The sequence below is a fragment of the Pinus tabuliformis genome, chromosome X, assembly GCF_031772625.1.
Source record: "Pinus tabuliformis cultivar Carrire ecotype Pingquan chromosome X, CPIR1, whole genome shotgun sequence".
Lineage (NCBI taxonomy): Eukaryota > Viridiplantae > Streptophyta > Pinopsida > Pinales > Pinaceae > Pinus > Pinus tabuliformis.
Genome location: NC_142308.1, coordinates 7,026,719 through 7,053,116, shown reverse-complemented (window position 1 = coordinate 7,053,116; position 26,398 = coordinate 7,026,719). Strand labels below are relative to the sequence as shown.

The 26,398-nt window shown below is 38.2% G+C and overlaps 1 protein-coding gene across 1 annotated transcript in view; it reads right to left on the bottom strand.

The window, feature by feature from the left end:
* Positions 1-24,792, bottom strand: part of LOC149138010 (vacuolar protein sorting-associated protein 60.1-like) — a 50,313-nt gene extending 25,521 nt beyond the window's left edge. The window contains exon 1 of the mRNA XM_089447051.1: positions 24,179-24,792. Within this exon, the coding sequence (XP_089303177.1) occupies positions 24,179-24,247 (69 nt within the window). The 5' untranslated portion in view covers positions 24,248-24,792. The remainder of the gene's footprint in view (positions 1-24,178) is intronic.
* Positions 24,793-26,398: the final 1,606 nt, after the last annotated feature.

The window sequence follows — 26,398 nt, the reverse complement described above, 5'->3', positions numbered from 1 at the left end:
TGTTTATTTTCTCTGTTTTAGAATTCGTATGCAAGTAATTTTTGTACGAGGTTAAAACCTACATTTGGTATCAGAGTTGTTTTGGCTTCAAGGGGATGCCTTTGTTGCTGAGGGGTTTCACTCAGGCCTGTGGTAGACCCTGTTTAGTGGGAGATCTGCGGGGTTGATTCTGGTGGTGAAAGAAGATGGCGAGCAGTGGAAAAATAGAGATCGAGAAATTTAATGGTTAAAGTTTTGAGTTATGGAAACTCAAGATGGAGGATCTATTGGTGGATAAAGATCAGTGGATCGCGGTAGATCCAGGTACTAAACCAACGGGAGTGTCCGATGAAGAATGGAAGAAGTTAGATCAGAAGGCAAAGAAAACAATACGATTGTGTGTCTCAAATTCAGTATTGTTGAATGTATCAGGGGAAGCTACAACGAAGGCTTTGTGGGACAAGTTAGGGACTTTATACCAATCTAAATCTCTGGTGAATAAACTGTTCCTATGAAAAAAGCTATATAACCTGAGGATGAAAGATGGAGACTCGGTGACAGAGCATATGAACGCATTTAATATTGTGGTAAGTCAGTTATTATCTGTTGATATCAAAATTTCAGATGAAGATAAGTGCATCAGTTTGTTGTGTTCTCTACCAGATTCGTGGGATAGTCTGGTTATTGCAATAGGTAGCAATGCAACTGTCTTGCAGTTTGATGAAATCGTCTCATCCTTGTTGACGGAGAAAATGAGACGGAAAAATATGGAGAGCCAGAATGGTGATGCCTTGTCTGTATGAGGACCGTCCCAGAACAAAAACAAAAATAAGTCATCGAGTAGAAGGTCTAAATCTAGAGGGAGATCTAAATCTCCAGGAAAACCTGTAAAGGTGGTGTGCTGGAAATGCGGAAAGATAGGGCACTACAAAAGGACTGTAAATCTAAAGCTCCTGATAAAGGAAAAGGATCTGAAGATGCTCCTTCTGCAGAGGCAAAAACCACCTCAGATGAAGGTGGGGATGTGTACTTGGCTTCTTTAAGTATACATGTAGATCATGAGGCATGGTTGATTGACTCAGGTGCATCATTTCACTTCACTCCCCATAGAGAGTGGTTCAGCGAGTGTGAGAAATATGATGGTGGCGATGTCTTCTTGGAGGATGACAAGAAGGCTAGAATCGTCGATCGCGGAAAAGTAAAGTTGAAGTTGCAAGGTGGAAGGGTTAAAACACTTATGGGTGTTCTACGTATTCCTGCATTAGCCAGAAATATGATTTTTGTAAGCAAGCTAAATGATGCAGGCGTATAAACAGTGTTCGAGAAGGATACTTGCAAGATGATTCAGGGGGCACTGGTATTGATGCGGGGAGTTCGAATTGGAACTCTGTACAAGCTGCAAGGTAGCACTGTTGTTAATGGGTGCAACATTTCTGTGGTTCCTGAAAGTGGAGCAAAAAATCTAGTGGTCTCTGGAGAGAAGACCATGTTGTGGCATCAAAGGCTTGGACATATTGGAAAGAAGGGCCTTCGAATACTTCATGGTAAAGGTATGAGTAATAGCTCTCTGGATTTTGATTTATGTGAAAATTGTATATATGGGAAGCAGAATCCGGTGAGTTTCCCCTCTGGTGGTAAAAGGGCGAAACATATATTAGAACTTGCGCACAATGATGTGTTTGGACCTGTGAAGGTTCCATCACTGGGTAACTCTGTGTACTATGTATCATTTATAGATGACTTCTCAAAGAATACATGGATATATTTCCCTAAAAAGAAATCTAAAGTCTTTGACAGATTTAAAAAATTTAAGGCTCTGGTGGAAAACCAGACAGAGAAGAAGATAAAGGTGTTGAGAACAGATAACGGTGGAGAATTTTGCAGTAAGGAATTTGAAGAACTCTGTAAGAAGTGTGGTATAGCATGGCAGAAGACTACTCCATACACACCTGAGCAAAATGGAGTTGCAAAAAGAATGAACAAGACGTTGATGGAAGGGGCACGAAGCATGCTCAGTGGTGCCGGGTTAGGAAAGGAATTTTGGGCAGAGGCGGTGGAGACAACACATTACCTGGTCAACAGATCACCTTCATCAGCGTTGGAGGATAAGACTCCACAAGAGGTATGGACTGGTAAGAAACCCTCTTTCAAATCTAAGGGTATTTAGATGTGATGCATTTGTACATGTTCCAAAGGAGAAACGAACCAAGTTGGATAGTAAATCTGAAAAGTGTATCTTTATTGGGTATAAGGATGGTTTAAAGGGTTATAAGCTTTGGAACCCAGTAACAAGGAATGTTGTGTACAGCCAAAATGTGATGTTCAGAGAGGTAAATGATGTTATTAAACATGAAGTCCAACCAAAAGAACTTGAGAAGATAGAGTTTGAGCTTAAGGAGGAAGAATCAGACTCTACAGCAGAAGAGGAATCAGAAGATGAAGAGCCACAAACTCCAGGTGTGAGAAGATTAGTTTGAGAAAGAAGGCAGCCGGAAAGGTATAGTCCATCTGCTTTCTGTTCAAATTTTGCTTTATCTATTACTGACGATGATCCCAGAACTGTGAAGGAAGCAGTAGATTCAGAGGATGGCAAACTCTGGAAAGAGGCCATGGTTGATGAAATGGCATCTTTGTACAAAAATGAGGCTTGGGATCTGGTGGAGTTATCCGCTGAAAGGAAACCCATTGGCAGCAAATGGGTGTTCAAGAAGAAGACAAATGCAGAAAGAAAGGTGGAGAAATACAAAGCTTGGTTAGTAGCAAAAGGTTATTCCTAGGTGTCAGGAATTGATTTTGGTGATATTTTTTCTCCTATTGCCAAGGTAACTTCTATTAGATTACTTTTATCTGTTGTTGCTGCTTTTGATTTTGAGGTAGAAGGATGTAACGACAACATTTCTTCATGGGGATCTGGAAGAGGAAATTTACATGAAGCAACCTTAAGGCTTTGCGGTAAAGGGTAAGAAAGAACTGGTATGCAAGTTAAAGAAGTTTTATATGGGTTAAAACAGTCACCAAGGATGTGGTATCAGAAATTTGATACATTTATATGGGGACTTGGCTTCACCAGAAGCAAAGCAGATCACTGTGTGTATTTTAAATTAATTGGTGACCGTGTTATTTATTTGGTCTTGTATGTGGATGATATGTTGCTGGTTGGAAATGACAAAGAAATTATCCAGGATTTGAAGACCCAATTGTCCTCCAAATTCGACATGAAAGATCTTGGTGCTGCAAACTATATTTTGTGTATGGAAATTAAAAGAGATCGGGCAAAGAGGAAGCTCTGGTTAAACCAGAGGAAGTATGTCGAGACAATATTGCAGAGGTCTAATATGCAGAATAGTAAACCGGTGAAGGTTCCTATTCCTGTAGGTGTGAAGTTATTTGCTGAATAGTGTCCCAAGACACAAAAAGAGTAAGAGGATATGTCCCGTGTTCCATATGCAAGTGAAGTTGGTAGCCTGATGTATGCAATGGTTTGTACTAGATCAGACATTGCACATGCAGGGGAGTATTGAGCAGGTTTATGTCAAATCCAGGGAAGGAACACTGGACAACAATGAAGCGAGTTTTCAGGTATTTGCGTGGCACTAGTGATTATGGTTTGTGCTACCAAGGAAGACCAAGATCGGACAGAGTGTTGGATATTCGTAGCTTTGTTGATGCCGACTGGGCTGGAGATCTGGATCAAAGAAGATCTACAAGTGGGTATGTGTTTAAATTATTCGGAGGTGCAGTCAGTTGGATGAGTAAAAAACAATCTGTAGTGGCACTATCAACTACAGAGGCAGAATACATCGCAGCCACTCATGCAAGCAAGGAAGCAATTTGGTTGCAGAGATTGTGTTCAAGTATGGGGTTAGTACAGGGAGCTATAAGGATAGACTGTGACAGCCAAAGTGCAATTTTCTTGGCAAAGAACCCTGCATATCATTCAAAGACAAAGCACATTGATGTTCAGTATCACTTTGTGAGGGATATGATAGAAGACAAAAAGGTGTTGCTGGTAAAGGTAGACACTTTGAAGAATACTGCAGATGCATTGACAAAATTTGTGAGCTCTGAAAAGTTCTCTTGGTGTAGAGAAACAATGGGCATTGTAGGGCTAGATAAATGACTAAGCTCTCTTGTGGCCCCCTGTGGAAAGAAAACAACAAGTGGGAGAATGTTGGGTTGTGTTATATTCTTTCCACGACTAGCCCACATAGTTAATTGGGGGGTTGGGGGGGGGTGGGAAGCCCCCCCTTCGTTGCGCCGATTGCGTAGCGGGGGGGGCACAGAGGGTTTGAGGGGTGCAGGTAACCCCCCTCTATGGGGTCCCAGGCAGCGCCCCAGAAAATTTTGTTTTTTTGGACGCTATATTAGGTTGGGCAGACCTACCTATGGTTTTGTGCATGTTTTTCAGTCCATGGTTTTGGACGTGATGGTTTTCGGTCCATGGTATTGGATGCTTCGGCATGTATAAATATGTATTGTAACATTGAAAGGAACATAATGAAAAATCAAGCTGGTAGTCTCGGTTTTGGGATCCAGGGGAAAATCTCTGTGTATGTGTTTTATGTGTTATGCTTTCGCATTGTTTATTTTCTGTGTTTTAGAATTCGTATGCAGGTAATTTTTATACGGGGTTAAAACCTACATCACTGAAGTGATCTTTGTGAGGTATGTTGTAGCACTGATAGTCTTAACCATTTTAATGGCCTTCGATTTCTCCTTTAAAACCATTTTTCTGTTTTCATTTGAGCTCTGGTAAAGACTGGTCAAGGTTGTCCACATCTCATGTGCATAAGGCTTTCCTTTCACATGAGGAATGACATGGTCTTTGATTCCTTCCAGAATCAATCTTTTTGTTTTAGCATTCTTTTTGTTAAACTCTGCCAACTGTACAGGGTCAGCAGGTACTACTACTGAGTTCTGTGTGGTATTTACCATAATGCCCCAGACTTCTACTTCCTCAAAGATGCTCTGAATTCTCTCCTTCCATGCACCGTAGTTGTTTTGACCATCCAATCTATCTTCAACTCTCAAACCCAAAGACATGTTTCACTATCCTACCAAATTGAAATTTTCAAATATGTGGTAAAGGTTTCTGTTTTCTGTGTAAAAATCAGTTTGCTGTAATTTTCAGTCAAACATGTTTTCTTCATTGTGTGAATGGATGGATGTGATGGAATGAGTTTGGTTATTTTTGAGATTGTTGAAATTTGGGCAGCTTCAGGATGAATTTCCCCAAGGGTAAACCCAACATCCCCAAGGAAGTCCCACCTTGCCCCAAAGGAGAATTTAAGTTGGACAAAAGAATTGTTATTGTTATTAAGTTTGGCACTCCTCTAATTATTATTAGCTTGTTGTGGAAAATTTATTTGGTGGATAAACTCTAAGGGATTTATCAAATATATAAATGTAATTTAAATTTAATATTTCCCTCCATAAGTCTACCTCTAAATCTAGTCAGCCTGCCCCCTAATGGATGCGACTTTTCGCACACAAAAACTACTATAAATTCAACACAAATCCTCCTCCATTTGGATGAGAAAAACTCAGACTTCTGTGGCTCTTCTCTGTGGCCTAGTGTGGCACTTCTCTGTGGTCTAATGTGACTAATGTCTGCGGCCTAATTTGACTGTCGTTTGCGGCTTAGTGGCATTCATCCCTGTGGCCTAGTAGCATCCATCTCTGCGGCCTATTGTGCCCTAGTATATGAGCAGGTTTCTCTAAAATTCTTATTGAGATTCGCTCAAGTATCTTGTACCTTTGATGAAGGCCGAGACACTAAAACTGGAGGACTATGATCTATTTCTGATTAACTAGCCGTAATCACTCAGTCATATGTGCAGGGATCTGTGTTTATATATATGCTTCTTGGAGAGGGTTTAATAGAGGAGAGAGGTCTCATGCCTGGTTTCACAAGTTTGTTTTAGTGGCGAGTTAGGATTCTTCAGCAGGAGGGGCAGTAGCCCTAAAAGGAGGACTGAATCTTCAAAAGTTTGTGCCCATACCCGTGAGTCTCTCAATACACAAGAATCATCCGTGGAGAGGTATGCATGACCTTCTATATTGATGATATGTAAAATAATGTAGCACTAAAGTATAGTAAGATTCATTGTTGAATGGATTGCCTAGTTTTGTACATCTTATGAAAGAAATAGTGCTAAGGTCTGATGCTAGTATCGAATATGGTCTCATTTTTATGGATAAGATGTGGCCTTTCTCCAAGGAGATGGAGATTGTTCCAGGATTTTATTTATATGCAACTGTTGTGATGATTGAGCAGTGGTACATGTTCATATAACTGTGATAATTTGGACATTGATATATACTAGTGGATTTATATATACAACAGAGACGTGTGATAGTGCAATAAGAATATCTTCATGACAGTCCCTTCATAACATAAATATGTGACAGTGACCTTGAATATGACAGTAACATATGGCAAACTCTATATGATCTTGATGTATTACATTGATCCTTGTTCAGAAATAAATGAGTACATGTTCCTATAACTGCGATAATTTGGACATTGATATATACTAGTGGATTTATATATACAACAGGGATGCATGTCAGTGCGATAACAATATCTTCATGACAGTCTCTTCATAACATAAATATGTGACAGTGACCTTGATTATGATAGTGACATATGGCAAACTCTATATGATCTTGATGTATTACAATGATCCTTGTTAAGAAGATCCTTGATTCAGTAACGTTTGTGCCTATGATAATGACAATGTGGTAGAGTATGACAGTGCTTCCATGATAGTATGATAGTGCTTCCATGACGGTGATGACTGTTCTTCCATGATAGTGATGGCAGTGCTTCCATGACAGTGATGACAATGCTTCTATGTCGTGCTCCAATGACAATATGATATGGTCTGCTGCTGGAATGGCCCAGGGTGGCCCAATGTGATTGATGATGATGTCTCATGATTATTGTACTTTGTATCTCAGCTGAACTTTGATGAATATCTAATAGAAGAAGATTCTGATTGGGATTTCCCCCTTGTGAGATTTTGCCCTAGTCTCTGACCTAAATCCCGGTGTTTCTATTGTGCACGCTTTTCTTCTACTGTTCCTTTATTGTTTCACTGTGTTCTTGATGTTATTGTTCTCTCCACATAATTGTTAATGATGGAATGATGTTATGGGCTGCATGTTATATGAAAATGTTGAAAAGTTTAAAATTGCAATTATCTACAACATAGAACAATCTAGCCCTAAAAATTAATAGAGATTACTAGTTTTCGACTATAATTTATTATTTACTCTATTTCACCACGTGGTCCATTCACTAGTGTAAATGTGTTGTATGTTTGATTTTATTATTTGAATAAAGTACATAGAAAATATGAATGTGAAAGAGGAGTACCACCTTTATAAAAACATAGGGGGAATTTGAATAATTCCCTAGGAGGTTGATTCTTGTCCTTGACAAGAAAAGAGATCAACAAACCTCATCATGTCACATGTGGGAATTTAATGGGGATGGAGACGATAACATCATTTCTCCTAACCACCCCTACTAGTCCAATTGACACACAAATATATATATATATATATATATATATATATATTTCCCATTTCCAAATTTTTGGGGGTTCATGTTTCCAATGCGTTTCCATTTTGGAATGTGCATACTCGTTCTTGTTAAAATTTGGCTACCAGAGGACAAGTGGTTCCCTAAGGCTTTGATCTTTGGCCTAGGGAAAAGTGTCCAAATTTATTTGTACTTTTCTCGTAAAGTAACTTTATAAGTGGTAAAGTCAATTTAATTTAAAAGTGACTTTATAAGTGGTAAAGTTACATTCTAATTTAAAAGTGACTTTATAATAGGTAAAGTTACATTCTAATTTAAAGATGACTTTATTAAACTCAATGAAGAATTAGAAAGTGAAAAAGTGACCATGGAAATAAAAGGCTAAGTGGGTCTTTATTTAAGTGGGTGAGTTAAAAAATAGAAAGTGAGAATTAAATGCACATTTATTCTCATCCTTAGATCTAAATGAATCTCAGCCATTAGATCTTAGGGTAACCCAAAAGGTCATTAAGAGAATAAAAAGAGAAGAGAAGAGGAAAAGATCAATTCATTCTTTCATGAGCATTTGAGAGAAAGAGGAGAGATCCAGGAGAAAATTTTTTAGCAGTGAGGAAGTGAAGGAGAGCAACAAGAAGACATTTCAGCAAATTTGGGCAGCAGCATTGATTGGCAAGCATCCCAAGGAAAAACCATACAACAGGAGAAAGGCACAGAAATCGAGGAAAAAGGAGATCAAGTTCTGGGCATGTTTTTCGAGGCTAGCCATACAACATTTAATACTGTTTTATTGCTGTAAAAATTTCTATTTTGGTTGTTTGCTGATTGGCATGATTTTCAAGGTGAAGCTCAAGCACGGAAATCTAGAAAAGTTGTAATTTGTGGTTGCTGGAATTTTTACTGTGTATTTCAGTTTCTTTCTAAAAGCATTTTTAGAAATAAAGAAGAGCTCTCAAACTCAAACTGGTTTTCCCCAAGAGTTGTAGGGGCTTTTTCCAGGGTCACATTGACCAAAAACCACTGTGTTATTTACTCTGTGTGGCTGTCATAATTTTGTTGTGTTTTATTTCTGCAATTTCAGCAGTTGTGAAATCTCTAAATTTGTGTTTTCAGAAAATATCGTCATTTCCAGATTTTAGAATTTTTATCATGCTTGGATTTAAAACTAAATGCATGGAGTGATAAGGAAAACTGATAACCAGAGTGGGGGTTGAAATTTCTTTATGGTATCAGAGCTTGGTTGGCTGAAAAGTGCAATTTGGGATAGTAAAGTGAAGACTCACAGGGTTGCAGTTTATCATTCCACATTCGGAATCCAACTACCTCTTACTTCTACAAATGAGAGGGTCTGCACCTGTCAGAAATAGGTCGTCCTCATAAGGTGCTGGTATGAGAGGTTTATCATCCACAACCTTTGGGTAATGGTTTGGATCGATTTCACTTCTAGTGAATCTCAGCTTCATCAAACAGCTATCAATCCTCTCATACTACGCCCGGGGTGTTTTGCTTCAAGCCATATAGGGCTTTCTTCCACCTGTATACATGATATTCCTGATCATGAATCTCAAACTCCCCAAGTTGTTCCAAACCTGTGGACCTACTGCATGAGGGGAATGGTCCCCTTGTAATATTTTCCTTTGGTACATCTCATACATGTACTTTCATGCTCTTTTTGAATTCAGGCATCCCTGTCACCATCTGACTCACAGACCTTTGACGCTATGTGTCAATAGACATGGTCCCTAGTGGACTTCTTGCAACTTGATACAACCCTGAACTCAAAAACATCTTTGAAAATTCTATTTTCAAACACATACCTTTCCATCGATGAGTGCCACCCTGAAACCTTTGACGACACCAGGTTCTTCTTGCGATTAGGTACATAAAAGAGATTCTGTAAATGAATTGAGTTACCCTCATTCAATTGAGGGATAACATTCCCTACACCCTTTCCGGGATAGGTGGCATTGGCTCCAAGTATAATCCCACAATTGTTTCCATATCTACCAAATTAGAGAGTGCACCCATCTATCCGATGAAGTGCCTTGAAGCACTACAATCAATAAGCCAGATTCCCAAAGAATCTGAAGGAGAGGGCCAATACAAGATAATGCTTCTTTATCTTATTAGAAACAACATTTGATTCTTCATACCTAGGGTTCCTTGCTTTCTTTGAAGAGTAGACCATTTCCTTGATGACCTGCATTACCTGTCATTCCTTTGATCATTGAAGATGTCCCTGGAATGATTGTTATCAAGAGATGTGTCTCTACCTCAGACACTCCTTTGCATTATGGCCGAATTTATTACAACCAAGGCATCTGCCTTTCCTTCTACCCTTAGATCCGGACTTCCCATTGAAGTGATTTTGGTAGGCCATTAGAAACTTCTGTTGCGCCATTCTCTGCTTTGACTTCACCCTTGGTGAATTTGAAGAGGGATGAGGAATCCACTGATCCTTTTGTCCTTTCCCAACTGTCTTCGGTGATTGCTCTTTCACTCTTGCTTGGGCATTGTTTTCACCTATGCTCTGATACCATGTTAATTTTAGGTATGTTCTATGCTTAGAGCAATTTATTTCAATTTTCACTGTTAGCTCAATATCCTTTCCAGATTAGCAATCACATCAGCATTAAAGTAAACTACAAATAAACATAAACATAAATCGCAAAAGACAAGCCAAGACAAGAGGACACAAGATATGGCGCTAGCCAGGGACAAACCCCAATGTGGGGAAACCCTTGATCAATTCTTCTTCTATGTTATTCGATAGTTCAGCAGAGAGAGAGAGATAATACATTTACAACAGAAGTCAACACTTTGACTTTCTATATCCACATGAGATCAGTTGAAGACATGCTGCTTCAACTGATTCTCCAAGGTGACTCCTTCACCTAGCATAGTGCTGCATCTCGTCCACTTGCTGCACCTCACCGTGCTGCACCACGCTGCACTTCATGTTGCTGCTCTTGTCACTTTGCTACTCCAATCATTGAGCTGCTCTTATCACGAATCTGCATCTAATGTTGTACTCATCGTTGATCTGCACTCAATGTTGCACCATCACTGATCTGTACTCAATGACTGCTATGCTACACTACATTTCACCCTATCATACACACAAGGCATACTCAATACATCATCATCATCATGCTAAAATAATTTGTTGCTACATCTAGTTGTTGCAATACTTCTGTTGCTTCATCATGTTTGCAATACCTTGTTGTTACATCATACTGCAATATGTATATCAGCCTTAGCTGCGTGCTATGGCTTGCAGCCTAGCAAAGCAGCTAGGCTATAGTTCCAGATTCCTTCAAGCAGACCCAAACTAAACAATCCTTCCATTGTCATGTTGTCACCTACAGTAATCTGAATTTATACGTTGTCCTTAAGTGCCATATTTTGTTGCGGATAAGGAGACTCTTCATTTGCTACGTATAGGGTTTCTTTGCTGTGGAATGAGTGACACATCTAATCAACGAATATGATCACTCTTTAGCTGTGAATGAAGGCTCAAAGGGCACCTTCATATTGTGTATTGGTATTCCTCTTGACAGCTACAGGTCTCCTTTTTAACTGCGGCCAGATCTCCTTGTATGACTTGACTGCAGCTAGGCATTATTATGACAGCAGCTAGGTCCTTAGATGACTGCGGCTAGATGGTGGCTAGATCCTTCCCTTGTTGCTGCGTATATACCCTCATGGATTGCGGCCTAGGGCAATCTTAAGTGTTGCGGCTAGGAGACTGCGTTAATCATCTCCATAGGGTCATCACCATGACAACGTTAGGCTGCAACCATGATTCCTTTGGGACAGAGCTTAGGTCTCTCTGTGTTTAGGGCATGACAATATTAGAACCCTTGTTCCATGACAGCGTTTAGGAGGCTCCTTTGATCAGCAGATTAGGGCTCTTCTGTACAATGGTTAGAACCCTTTTATGACAGCGTATAGGTCTTCATTAGGCTCCTTCCTTCACTGCGTCTAGGGCTTCTCCGTGACTGTAATTTAGGGCTGCGTATAAGTTTCTCCATGATAACGGAAGGGCTTCTTCTTTGGTTGCATTAGGCTTCTCCATTAGAGTAACGTAGAGCTTATTCTCCCATGACTGCATTTAGATCTAGGGCATGTTATCTTAGGGCAGCATATATCCTAGGGCACTCTTTCTAGATCTCATCTTCATCAAACCCAAAATAGGATGAAGAGAGATCACAAGAGTGAGTGTGTGTCAAATGACTTCAAGTCCTCTTCTATTTATACTAAAACGTAGAGGTTGAATAGACATGACTGTTGGGCTTCTAAGCCTACATAAGTTGCTGGCCAACTTGACAATTTGTCCATAATCATAATAAATTCATATCTTCATAAATACTTATCAGAATCGGATGATCTTTAAATCAATCCTACACCTTTCGATGAGAGGGATCCAAGAAAAATATCAGCTGCCATAAATAAGATGACCCACATGGAGTTTGGCCCTAGTTGCCAATTTTAACACAGAACAATACACTTAATAAAGTTGGATGATTAAACACTGGAATGAAAGAAGGGAAATTGCTTCAGTAAGCGAATAAGACAAAAAAATTGCATATGAATGGCGGATGGAATGATCTCTTCTTTCAACATCTGAGTGTTGTGGCATATATTCTAGGCTTCAAATCTTCTTGATCTAACCACCTTTGGTAGCTATTCAGGAATGATCTCTTCTTTCAACATCTGAGTGTTGTGGCATATATTCTAGGCTTCAAATCTTCTTGATCTAACAACCTTTGGTAGCTATTCAGGATTAACAATTTCTATTGAAAATATTTTAAGCCAATCTTATATATACTCCTTTATGGGTGGAATTGTAATTTCCTCATTTACCCTAAGTGAATAGATTTCTTCTTCCATTTCTTTTAATTCTGTGTAATTGTTCAATAGTTTCCAGGTGGTGATCATTGTCGTTTACAAGTAACTAACCACCGTTTAATCTCCATCTTTTAAAGGTCGGTGAGATTATCAAATTCATTGGCGCATGAAGCTCATTACGCTTAATTCTTCTTCTAACGGATCTTTAGCTATTAGCATGGAATCTCTTACCATCTGGGGTCCTTCAATGCCCTAAACAAATTTGATTGCTTTAAAGAAATCATTGCTTCTCTTACTCCTTGACTATGTAACCTAATGAGCTTTTTCAAGATTGATGTGGGGCAGTTCCTTACCATCATCCGCTCCAGCATGTCGGGCATTACTTTCTCCTCTGCCTATACTTGTTTCTTCTTTCCTTTGCGCAAAAGAGGAACTCTTACATCCCTGAGTAGCAGAGGAAGAATGTACATTAGTTGCACTTTTTCCTCTTCGCTTTGTTTTAGTATGTCGTTGTTGAGAATTTGTATTGATTTTGGTAGCTACATCCTCACTGTGTATCACTTTCGCTTTTTTCTTTGAGGTATTTGGGTCAATATCGCATATTCCTTCTACAATTCTTGTGAGTAGACTACCATATCTCATAGAAGCCAAATGTTTAGAAAATATTCCTTCAAGGTTGTTGACACCTAATCTTCATGATTGGGGGAATTTGTAAATAAATAAATCAGGAATGTGAATAGTCATCGGGAGATGAACAGAACAATCACTCCTAATGTATATAACAATAACCTACCTATGGAATAATCAAACGAATCAGTTTTTTCTGCCTTTGGAGAGTTACTGCCTGGCCTGACATGGTATCAGAGCCAGTTCCAAAAACAGTTGTAACTCCCTTCATTTTTGCTACTGTGGGCTGTACGCAGGCCTGAGCTCTGTCCTCAAACGCCTCTGTCGTTCTGTCCACTGAGCGCTGCTCTGCCTCCATTGCATTGCATTCACCTGATTACTCTGTCCTATCTGACTGTTCTGCTCTCTGACTAATTTATAAACGTTCCTGACATGCTGCGACTGACATGGTAGCTGCGACTGTTCGACCTGCCGGATTCTGGTGAGCTGGTTCTGTTGCAAACTCACCTCTGTCCATAACGCGCTGCCTCTGCTGCAAACTCATCTGCTATCCATTTCCTGTTGAATGCTCATTGGAATATTCGTGGTGAAAGAGTCCGTTGGCTTTGCAGCTAACGAAGACATCGCGGAGGGCGCTCTGGAGAGAAGCCAAGGGCGTAGAATGTTTTCCATGGAATTTTATCAAGGGAAAACTGGTCGTCTTCTCGGCCTCCTCGGTGTTCTTTTCGTCATCTGATTTTTGGTTTACAGCAGATACAGCAAGCCTTCTATGCTTTGAACGTAGAGGAGGGTGCCCGATCCTATTGCAATTCCAGATAGGCAAGCCACCCCTCAATGTCGCTGCGGCACCAAAGCTCTCAACAGCCATTGTCTTGATCCAATCTCTGTCTATTGTCCTTCCCCTGTTGTACTTGCAATTTAAACAAGATCCAAGACCAAATTCTACCTTATTTTCCAAAACAGAAAACAAGGCCTTCGAAGCTCGGCCCCCGCCCTTGGCTCCTCTCCAGAACGCCGCATAGTGGCAACGATCCCCATCGAAGGTGTGCTCGGCACAGATTGCCCCGCTCTCCAAAAGCATCCGGGCTGCGTCCAAGTGCCCAGCGAGACCCTAAATCTCTGCACTCGCCAGCTACGATTTATTCTGCCTCCAGCATTTTGGTCCTTACCAGTTTGGGCCTCCTTTTGCGGTTTCGACACATAGTCGCTGCGATTCTGGGGAGTTTCTTTGGCTTAGATTTTTGGGGTAAAATTCTGGGTATTGTGGTTTGCTCACACTAATTATTCTGTGTATTATTGGAAACGACAGTCTTTCCATCGCTAGTTGTGACATGGTATCACGGTTCAAAGTCAAAGATTAGTGTCTATGTTTTGTCCCAGAAAGTTATAAGGTGAAACCGAGTTTGCATCATTGTAATAAGTATTCAGATAATCTTGTAAGTATTGAAGTTATTATATGAGTGAATGTATGGATGAACAGCTGGTATTATTCTGGATGCTTTTATCTAACATTAGAGGGATTTGAAGAAAATATAGTGCATAAAGTTGTAGCGTAAGGAAGAGATTTGAAATCCTTTGAGAATGCCTTTTTGAGTACAATTTTACTGTACATCAGTAGAAGTTTTTTTTTATCAGCAGAAGTTTTTTATCAGCAGAAGTTTCTTATCAGCAGAAGTCTTTTATCAGCAGAAGTCTTTTATCAGCAGAAGTTTTTTTTTATTAGCAGAAGTATTTTTTACAGAATGCATTCAATCATCTCTATGGTAGGAATAGTTCTCACTGGCAAGGAGAACTATCATGAATGGTCCCGGATGATAAAACACACCCTCATCTTCAATGAGTTGTGGAAAGGAGTGTGTGTCGGAGAAGAAGACAATGACCCAGTGCAGCCTACATCAGACAAAGAACTCGTCATTTGGGAAAACAAGAACAGCAAAGCCTATGCATTAATCGCAGCATCTGTAAATGAAGAGGTGAGTCGCCATATTTCATCATATTCAACTGCCTTTGAAGCTTTACAAAAGCTGAAAGAACTCTATGACTCACATTCTGCACTTGAAGTTGTTCAGCTCATGATTAAACTCTTCACTCTTGAACTGAAAAATAATGATCCTCTTGCTCTTGCATCTGAAGTAAAGTCTATAATGCATGATATCAAATCCACTAAGGTTGAGCTGGATATCCCTCTTATTGCTTTTCTCAAGGCACTCTATCCTACCTACTCCAATTATCTTGAGTCTTTACAAGCAAATGGAAATCTTAAAGATATAACCTTTGACTCTCTTGTGAAAAAGTTTGCTGAAAGAGAGAAAGCCTTTGGAAAGAAGACAGCTCCTGAATCTTCTGAAGAGACTGTGTGCCTTGCTCATAAAGAAAAGCATCCTGCTCAAGATTCTACAAGAGGAAGAGGTGGACGAAGAGAAAGAGGAAGATACTTCAGAGGCAGGGGGGGCAGACATTCTCAAGGAGAAAAGGCAGATCTGCATTGCATTCGCTGCAAACGAAATGGATCACATGATGCTTCTACATGCAAGCTACCATGGGACAAAATTGAGCAGAAAAGAAACCAACAGAAAGGTAAAACTGATGATACAGACAAAGGTAAAGCACCTGAATCCGCTCACTATATTGAGGCACAATGTAACATTGGAGTAAATGAAGATTTGTTTAATGCTTCACTTGCTTCTTCGAAAAATGATTGGTTGCTTGATTCAGGAGCAACCTGTCATATGACTCATAGAAAAGATTTTTTTGAAGATTTCACTAACAATGTTGATGGAGCAGTATACTTTGCAGATCAGTCAAAAATCAAGCCATCAGGGCTTGGCACAATCAGGCTTAAACTGCCTGGTCTTCCAGACTTTCTTCTGGATCATGTTCTATATCTCCCACAGCTCAAGAGAAACTTGTTGTCCTTGGTCCACATCCGCCAGCAAGGTCACTCCATTCATATGTTTGATGGCAAGCTTGAGGTAAGAAAAGCATCTGACCACTCACTTGTCATGAGGGGAATAGAAGAAGAAAGACTTTTCAAACTGCAAGGAACCTCTGCTCATGCACAACATTTCTCATATATTTCTCATCATGAAGAAGGTACACTTCCATCAAGTTTATTATGGCATGCTACATTTGGACATTTAAACTATGACAGTCTCCGCTTATTGAAGAAAAATGGTGTTGCTAGTTTGCCTATAATTCCTAGGAAACATAAGCAATGTGATGCTTGCATTCTAGGAAAGCATAGCAAACAGTCTTTTCATGATTCACATTCAAGAGCACATAGGAAGCTTGAACTCATTCATTCAGATTTATGTGGTCCAATGCCTGTTCCTTCTGCAAATGGAAATAAATATATCATGACATTTATTGATGATTACACCAGAATGTGTTGGGTTTATTTATTGAAGAACAAATCTGATGCCTTTCAAACATTCAAGAATTTTCATAAATGGATTGAAAATGATGCACAATCTCATATTGGGTCTATTCGCACTGATAATGGAAAAGAATATACATCAAATGAATTTGAAAACTATCTTCGCCACATGGGATCAAACATCTAACAACTGTGCCTTATAATCCCCAACAGAATGGTGTAGCTGAAAGAAGGAATAGAACAATCTTGAATATGGTACGATCCATGCTTTTCTTCAAAAATGTAAAGATAATGTTTTGGGCTGATGCTGTTCTATGTGTTGCATATATAAAGAATAGATGTCCATCTAATGCTATAAGAAACAAGACTCCTTATGAATTGTGGTATGGACATGTTCCTTCGGTAAAACATCTCAGGGTCTTTGGTTCCACCTGTTATGCTTTGATACCAAAGGTACATAGAAACAAACTTGGTGCTAGAAGTCATAAGTGTATCTTCCTGGGGTATTCAAACACCTCCAAAGCATACCGCCTCTATGATGAAGTAAATAAAAAGTTTGTTGTATCTAGAGATGTAATTTTTCTTGAATCATCCAAATCTAACAATGTTGTTGAGCGGCAACTTGATCGCTTGGATAGATTCGCAAAAACGAAATCATTTCAAGAATTTGATAATCAGATTCCACATCTTGAAGGGGGGATTCCTATACTAGATCAACATGTGGAATCTTCTTCTGAAGAACAATCTCCTATGCATGAAACTCCAACAACGGATGATGCTTTAAGTGATGTAATTGATAGAATTGGGAGACTCAATCTTGAAGGGGGGATTCCTATACTAGATCAACATGTGGAATCTTCTTCTGAAGAACAATCTCCTATGCATGAAACTCCAACAACGGATGATGCTTTAAGTGATGTAATTGATAGAATTGGGAGACTCAATCTTGATTCAGTCCCAACTCAATCAACAGAGCAGCTTGGACCATCTCAGAAAGGTCCCCCAAAGTGGCTGACAAAGACACTTGAAAGTGTTCATCCTGATGAAATTGGAAAAACAAGAACCAGAAATTCAAACCGACAAAATGAAGGTGATGTAGATGACTCTAATTCACCTGTTGATATGGATGTTACTTATGATTGTGAATTGAACTGTTCTACAGATTTTGAACCAACTTCCTTCAAAGAAGCTGCTTCTCATGATGAATGGAAAGCAATGCAAAAGGAGTATGATGCCCTCATAAAGAATGGCACTTGGAAGCTGGTTGATCCTCCATTTGGAACCAAACCAATTGGCTGCAAGTGGGTCTACAAGAACAAGTACAAAGCTGATGCCTCACTTGACAAGCACAAAGCTAGGCATGTGGCAAAAGGTTTTGCACAGAAGGAAGGGGTCGATTATGAGGAAACTTTTGCCCCACAGCAAAATGGGCCACCATCTGGACACTCTTTGCACTAGCAGCTCAGAACGGTTGGAAAGTCCATCAAATGGATGTAAAAACTGCATTCTTGAATGGAGATCTAAAAGAGAATGTTTTTATGTCCCAGCCTGAAGGATTTTCTGTGAAAGGACATAAACATAAAGTATGCAAACTTGTGAAGTCCTTGTATGGCCTCAAACAAGCACCGCGAGCCTGGTATGAAAAACTAACTGAGCATCTTCTGAAACTCAACTTCAATCATTTTGATCTTGATGATGCAACTTTATTTGTCAAGAAAGTTGGCAAAACAGTTGTGTATCTTGTGGTATATGTAGATGATCTTTTAATGACAGGGAACAATGAAAGCTACATTGCATCCATAAAGAAGGAATTGGGGAAAAGTTTTGAAATGACTGATTTGGGCTATGTTCATTACTATCTTGGCATTGAAGTAACCCAACATCCAAAATCCATATTTCTTTCTCAAAAGAAATACATTGGAGATTTGTTAAACAGATTTGGCATGACAGAGTGCAATCCTCTTTCTACTCCAATGGAACAAAACTTAAAGCTCACATCTATTGAAGGAAAGGAAATTGAGGATGCAACAAAGTATAGACAGCTTGTAGGAAGTCTCATCTACCTCACTACTACCAGACCAGACATTTCATTTACTATTGGAATCCTCTCAGGGTTCATGCAAAAGCCTTGTGAGGGACATTGGTCTGCTGCAAAAAGAGTTCTAAGGTACTTGAAGGGAACTCAAGACCTTGGAATCAAGTATACACAGGTGGACGACTTCAGCTTGATTGGATACTCTGATTTAGACTTCGATGGAGACAAAGAAACTAGGGTATCTACTTCAGGATATGCTATGAGTCTTGGATCAGGAGCTGTCTCCTAGAGATCACGCAAACAATCAGTTCCAGCAGATTCCACAATAGAAGCAGAATACGTGGCAGCAGCTGAAGCAACGAATGAAATTGTGTGGCTCAGGAAAATTCTTGAAGATTTGCAGGTAAAACAAGTACAATCAACTCCACTCATGATTGATAACACCTCTGCAATAAAGTTGGCCAAGAATCCAAAGTTCCATGATCGAACAAAGCATATCAATACTAAATATCATCTTATTCGACATCATGTTGAGGCCAAAACAATCCATCTCCGTCATTGTTCCACAAATGAGCAAATTGCAAACATCTTCACCAAAGCACTTGGAAAGGAAAAGCTTGAATGATTCAGAATGATGCTTGGACTCACCAACATCCCTTCAGATTAAGGGGGGGAATGTTGACACCTAATCTTCATGATTGGGGGAATTTGTAAATAAATAAATCAGGAATGTGAACAGTCATCGGGAGATGAACTGAACAATCACTCCTAATGTATATAACAATAACCTACCTATGGAATAATCAGACGAATCAGTTTTTCTGCCTTTGGAGAGTTACTGCCTGGCCTGACAAAGGTCAAAACCTTTGAGGGGTTCAGTCTCTTTTAAATTAAGCAGCTTGAGAGTTTTAGACATTTTTGTTAGGTGAGAAGAACTCCTTATAATGACATCAAATATATTAAAAGGTAATGAAATAAATTGCCTCTCCTTTTGGTAAAAAAGGATAGACCACAACAATATTGTCTACAAACTTCAGTAACAATGTATCTGTCACAAACAAATATGGGAAGTAGTAAGGGACTTCTTCCATACCCAAATAACCTGATATAAGTATTATCTTCTTCATATACAAAAACTCCTTTTCCTTTGAGGAAAATCCCTTGCTTCCTAATTAATTATTTAGGGTTTGGCTCTAATCACCATATATCTATATTCTTTAATAAAATTGTCCTCGATGAGGCAAAATTTGAAGGGAGCCTTATGTTTCCAAAGAATAGGATACCAAAATTGAACTGTTCAATTTCAGTATTTAAATTATTTCTTAATGACAAACCTTTGAACACATTACACTAAACCACAACCAAGACTAAATAGGCAGGCATAAAGGCCTTTGGGTCTTCAAATAATTGTCCAATTGAAAAGAAATCTTATTTGAAAAAACCTTTGCCCAATCAAACATGATTTCCTTCTTAAAAGAAAAATATAAAACATATAGAACTCACATGGGAATACGAGATGATGAGTCTCATCCCATCAATTGTGCAAATAACCAAGAAAAACCCCGATAAGCCTCTACAAACAAGGAGATGTCAATTCTTGAAAGATTAGTAGGCATTTCGGTCGATGGAACCACAAAATCTTTCAACAAATTCAATCCACCACCCCGGGAGTCCAGAAAGGAATCAACTTCAAGAAACTTAGGGCTTTTATTTGAGTCAAGCCGCCGCAACATCCCTTTGAATGTTGAAATTTGTTTGGAAACTAGAATTTCGGATCATGATAATTACTTGTGACTTTTTTATATATATTTTTCCTTTAGCATTTTTCTTTATTCATTAGGTCATCAAGCAATTATACCAATGCAATGCACCAAATACAAGAAACACCAGAGATTGGGCCAGAGGCCAGGGCAAAACCCACAAGAGGCTCCAAACTTTGCTTTCTTGTAGCTAGCATCATCAGAGATAGTAGTCTTATGTAGCTTGTATTACACATAGATCTGGTCCATCAAATAGGTCGCATGTCATAAAGGTCTGGTTGATCAAATAGCTCGCATGTCATAGAAGACTGGTCCATCTAAAAGGTCACATGTCACAGAGGAAGATACCTCAGAAACACTTGCACTGTTACAAAGAAGATGCCTCAAAAACTCGCTTTGTCACAGAGAAAAGGTACCACAGATAGCTCGCTTTACTTCAAAAGTTTATGCCTCAAAATCAGCCATAGGTAGCTCACATATGTACCTCATAATCTACCATAGATAGCTCACACATGTGCCTCGATACCTGCCGCAGGTAGCTCGCATATGTACCTCAAGATCTGCCACAAGTAGCTCACATATGCACCTCAAAATCTACCACAAGTAGCTCGCATCATCATAGAGATAAGGTGCCATAAAGGACATATTAACCAAAAAAATATGTCTCATATTTGTATGCCATAGACCCGAATTGTCTTCCACAAAAGAGTGACCGAATTGGTTCCAAAAAGGTGGAGAATAGATGCCAATATATACTTGTTCATTCATGCGAAGGGACACGTCCTTTGAGTAGGCTGACTTGTCTTCTAGAGGGCAACTTGGTAGATTGGAGGATCAAATGACACTTACAAAAATTCAAATTTTCTTCTTTTACATGGGTCACGAAGAACATGCCCTTTTACATTTTCTTTGGACCAAAATCAAAGCATGAAAAACATGCTAGGAAATAAAATAATTTTTCTTCTTTTGTTTTTACATGAAATACACCTTGATACAAGTACAATAACAATTATGAATACCGCCCTTACCGCCCTTAATTACATTTTCAACACTAAAGACCTTGGGCATGAGAAGAGCTAGATTCTTCTATTCAATAATTACTTGAAGTATTCTGCTCTTTGAACACTAAGCACACCATGAAACTAATTCTCTAAAATCAAATACCTCAAGGACACACTCATCATTTGCCAAACCAATAGTCTTGTTGACCATGTACATATCAACAGGTCCAAGAAGCAGAGTACAGAAGTGTGGTCAAATTTTTTTTAGTCATTATCATTATTGTAATCCCAAATTCTGCTTTTGTATTGTAAAAATGATTCTAGTATGACTATTAAGCCATGTAACAACACCTAGGTAAGCCTATGATTCTTCTCAAAGGGTTTCACTCTAGGGATTTTTTTAACCTCCCCAATTACTTGTGTTTCTAAACACAATTAATTGGCAAAGTTTTCCTCCCAGATATACCCCAAAGCTAGGGTGGAACTCATTGACAAGGTCTTAGGTGAGTCCTAGTGTTATCGAGTCGATGTATTTTTATCATACTAGATCATGTGTCTTGTGTTGCAGAATTTGGTTGAGTCTTAAGGGGTCTATGACTATTGTAAAATTCCCCTTCTAGGGTTGATTATTGTAATATCTTGATGTAAAAGTGTGTCCAAGAATATTTTTGGTGAATGATTCCTCATAATGAGAACACCATTACCAAAATATTTTTTAGACCCACTTAGAGGGTGGAAAAATATTTGTAATCCCCTCTTGAGTCTATAATTTTATTTTCTGCCAAAACTAGAAAATTAATTAGCCAGAAATTGTCAAAAAATAAAATGAAAGGAAAAAGTAATTACCCTCCAAGTGGAAAAATTATCCAAAAAATTATTGAGGCTATTTTCAGAGGGAATAATTCAAGTAAAACATAAAAACCTCATTTACAAGGCAGGATGGACCAGTCCAGAAATTCATTGAACCAAAGAAGACTATTTTCCGAGCAAATCGAAATTTTTGGACCATGGAGTTAATTATTTTGCACAAGTAACAATAATTCTATTTTTGAAGATTCTTCAATGGTCTAGAAGTCAAAGTTTGATCCCTCCAGTGCAGTAAACAAGGAAAATCGAATCCTTTTGGAGATTTGTGCCAATTAATCAAGGGATCGAAATTTTTTCAGAAGGATCAAGCCATGGATCGAGCTACTAGCCATTATTTTCCACTTGGAAGGGTTGATCCCTCTCATTTTCTATATAAGGAAGCTTTCTATCTCCTCATTGTATCCGATGATGATTTGATGTACTAAGCTGAGCTCTGCTGGAATATTTTAATAAAAAGTCTTTGTGTTAGGGATGCTTGTGTCTTTAACCCTATTAGGTGCTTCTAGCCCCCAAGGGGAAGGACATTTCACACCCATCAATTCATATGTGCATGGGATAATGATGGTGATGGAGTTGGCAAGACTTCAAAGAAGATGGCCATAGACATGATACCAAGTAGAGGGGGTCCAATATCTCTAAGTAGTATAATGAGAAGAGAGAGAAATCGTGGAGGCATGAGATACCCACTTTTGGTGGGTTATGGATTACCCTCACCGCTGCCTTTGCTCCTCAGAAGTGATATGATGATTCTCCACTGCTGAGCTGCCCAGATGATGCATTCTTGAGTAGGGTGTAGATCCATCAGCTTGAAACGCCAATGTGTCAAGTAATTCGGCTGCCTCCAATGTTCCAGCTTCCATTGCTTGGAGTGATCCATTGAATTTTGACCTACCTACTTGTTTGATGGCCTTAGGCCACTCGAGACTCTTCATTCACTTATAAGTAAATAGATTCGAGTATTATATACGTTCGTCTGTTAGTATGAAAACAACCGAACAAATTATTGGTTTTTTGCACCGTTATCCTAAGGCAATAAGGTGGAAAAGAATAGATTTTGATGTGAATTTGATCTTAAAGCCCGCCCTGACATACAGAAGACCAAACAGCGACTATCTTGGAAGACACAGTCAAATCAGACTGAAATGTGTTTCATGCATCTTTTAGTCATATTTAAGCATTTCAATATAGAAATGTGATTGGTAGGAGGTGGTGGCATTTCCTACAACATAGGCAGGCAACCAAGGAAGAGGCATTCTTGAGCAGCATGAAGCTTGAAATAGCAATTCTGTACAGTCATACAAACGCGTGGACAGCTGTACAAATAATATAATATGGGTTTCTATAGTCATATAGAATACGTACAGCAGGGTTGTACAGCAGAGAATTGTTGTTGCTGATCTTTTCAGCAGCTGTACCTCTCAAACAGCTTGTACAAGCTCAATTCAAGAAGCTTTTTTGGTATTCATGTATGCTGTTTTTCTTGGGCAGTGTAGGGAGGTTTTCTTTTAAGGCTTTTTCAAAGGAACTGAATGCTGATTTGAAGGAGTAACCAGCATAGATTCATTTTAAATATTGATCTAATATGAGACTAGAGGGATCCAATTTCTTCACATGCAATTTTTTATGAGTAGATATTATTTAAATGTTTTGTATAGTTTGTTTGTTTTTTTTTTTTTTTAAGGGTTTTTAAATTTTTTATTTTGGCCAATATAGCAAAATTTCAACTTCTATGACAGACGGACAGGCTTAGGCATCATACTGGGCTGTAGAATGAGCCTCTCGGTTCAATTAACAAGGAATTAATTGTATGCCCCTTTGTGTGATTGATGCTATGGTTGGAAATTTAATTCATTATTAATTAAATTTTGCTATTTATTTGTTTGATTGAGATCAAAAGAACACCAGTTGTGAAATTCTAACATATGTGCGATGATTAAATTAATTCAATATATGACCACAGAAATTGAACGTATAAGAGCATGCTGAGAACAAACTATATCAAATCTTGGTAGTTTATGTAAAGGTCTAGAGATATCACCATTCTAGAGCTTGGTCGGTTGTGAATTCAGTCATAAAATTTAAATTCAAGCATTACAAATTTGACGACAGAAAAAAAGAAGAGGACCCATAGCGCACCTTTTCAGCAGCATCTTGAACGGATGGAGGAGGCCCCTGGTCCTTCTTGGCTCCAAAAACTCTCCTCATCTTTCCTGATACGATGAACAAAACTGAATTCCCACAATCTAAAAATCGGTTCAGAATCCTTAACAGGGCCTTCCAATCTCTTCTGTTTTTTACTCTTTTATGACCTAATTGTACCTCCCAGGGAATACCTCCTCGATTGCGCCACCTCCTGTCCAGAAATCAATAACAGGAAAACTAGCCCTTGTAGGCTAGAGCAGCTAAGGCTTGCGGTATGTATTTACGAAACATTAACCAGAAGGTCTATGCGCAGCCATTAACAGCCACCCGAAGGGCCGGTCTCATATAAATTCGTTGATCAAGTGAAGAAAAGGCCTGTAGCGCCAGCCAAGGAGTCGAATGCTTCGCGCCTCATTTGAGTGAGGGAAAGTAAGCCCTATAACATTCCAGCCCTGACGGGAAGGGATGAATTTCAGAAAGCGTTGGAGTGGAATGCAGACAAAGCATGCGAATTAGCATCGAAACTCTAACTCCCAGAATAACAATTGTAACCGGGTAATCCGGGGAGGAGGCCTTCGCTTCACAAAGCGATGAAGATATTTCATTACAATTAAGATAGTCCATCTTATTAGTCAAAGGATTAGACCATCCAGATCTATCTTTTTTCGGGCTCTACCCAAGTTGAAAGATCGAATCTTTTCTAAGAATCTACAAGGTCAGAAAGGGATAAACTCTAAACTCTTTGATTTAGACTAGTTTTATTAATTATAATTATTATTATTATTATTATAAGTTTTACTCGTTTTATTATTGATTAATTATAATTATATTATTGATTAATTATAATTATATTATAATTATTGTAAGTTTTATTAGTACAATTTGATTAAGATGGACTTTATTTGCAAGGCAATTTGGGAATTGTATTTGTGCTAGCAGAGGAGATATGCTAAAATCTAGTCACATTAGGATTGATGTGGCTCACGTGGGATGCAATCCGCTAGTGACTTTGACGACTTAGACACGTTTTTCAAGCCACAAGTCAAACTTAGAAAAACACAGAGAACTTGACACAATAGATATATATATATATATATATATATAATTTTACATTTTCTATTTTATTTTAGCTTTAATTTTATGTAATATGATTAAATCAAATGTTTTATTGACAATTATTATTATTAATTTTTCTATTTTAATTTTATTTTATTTTGATTGAGTCAAAATGTTTACAAAACATTACAACATCTCTACATATTGGGGTGGAGAAGTTCTCTCTCCGCAATTACTTTTAAACTTTTATTATTTTTTTAATTGAGTCACTACAACATGTGGCCCATCCTATTTTTTATTTTGAAATGAGTTATCGTTTTTGAGCAAGTGTTATTGATAAGTCATGGAACTTGTCTATAGTGTTGTAACAAAACTTATTTTTTTTTTTTTTTTTAAATGAGGGGGGATGAGTTCCTCTTGAAGAAGCTGTATTAACCTGAAATTCACAATTACACATATTTACAGAAGCAAGATTGAATTCACAATGTACACATGTTTACAGAAACGTGGGTGGGGAGGTGATAAGCCGGTCGTCCCAACCACTCGGGATAAACGCCCAAGTGCTAACAAAACTTATTTACAAGTCAATAATATCCATGGTAAAATGGGTATTGTAACAAAACTTATTTACAAGATAATAATATCCATGGTAAAATGGGGTGAATATCCATCGTTAAGAATCTTGTTAAGTATTAAGTTTTAGTTTTAAAAATGTTATAAAAATAAATTAAAATAAAATATTTATTAAAAATTTTGATTTTGAAATGGGTTATGGTTTTAGGGCATGTGGTATTGATAAGCTATGGTATTTGCCCAAGATATTGTAAAAATGTTCATTTAGAAGTTAATAATATCCATAATAAATGGAGGTGAATATTCATGGTTAAAAATCTTGTTATATTGTAAGTATTATATTTTTGTGTACTTATTATTTAAATTTAAATATGGTTTTTAATTTATATCTAAAATGGATCTTAATTTATAACTACTATTTATATATTTTAATGTGATATGTATATTATGATTTTTTTTAATCTAAAAAAATTGTTTGTAATTTTCTTAATAAAAACAAAATTACAATGTAAAAAAATTGAATTTAAAAATGTTTACATCTAACATCTAATGCCTACACATCTCCCCTATACTGGGTTATAAAAC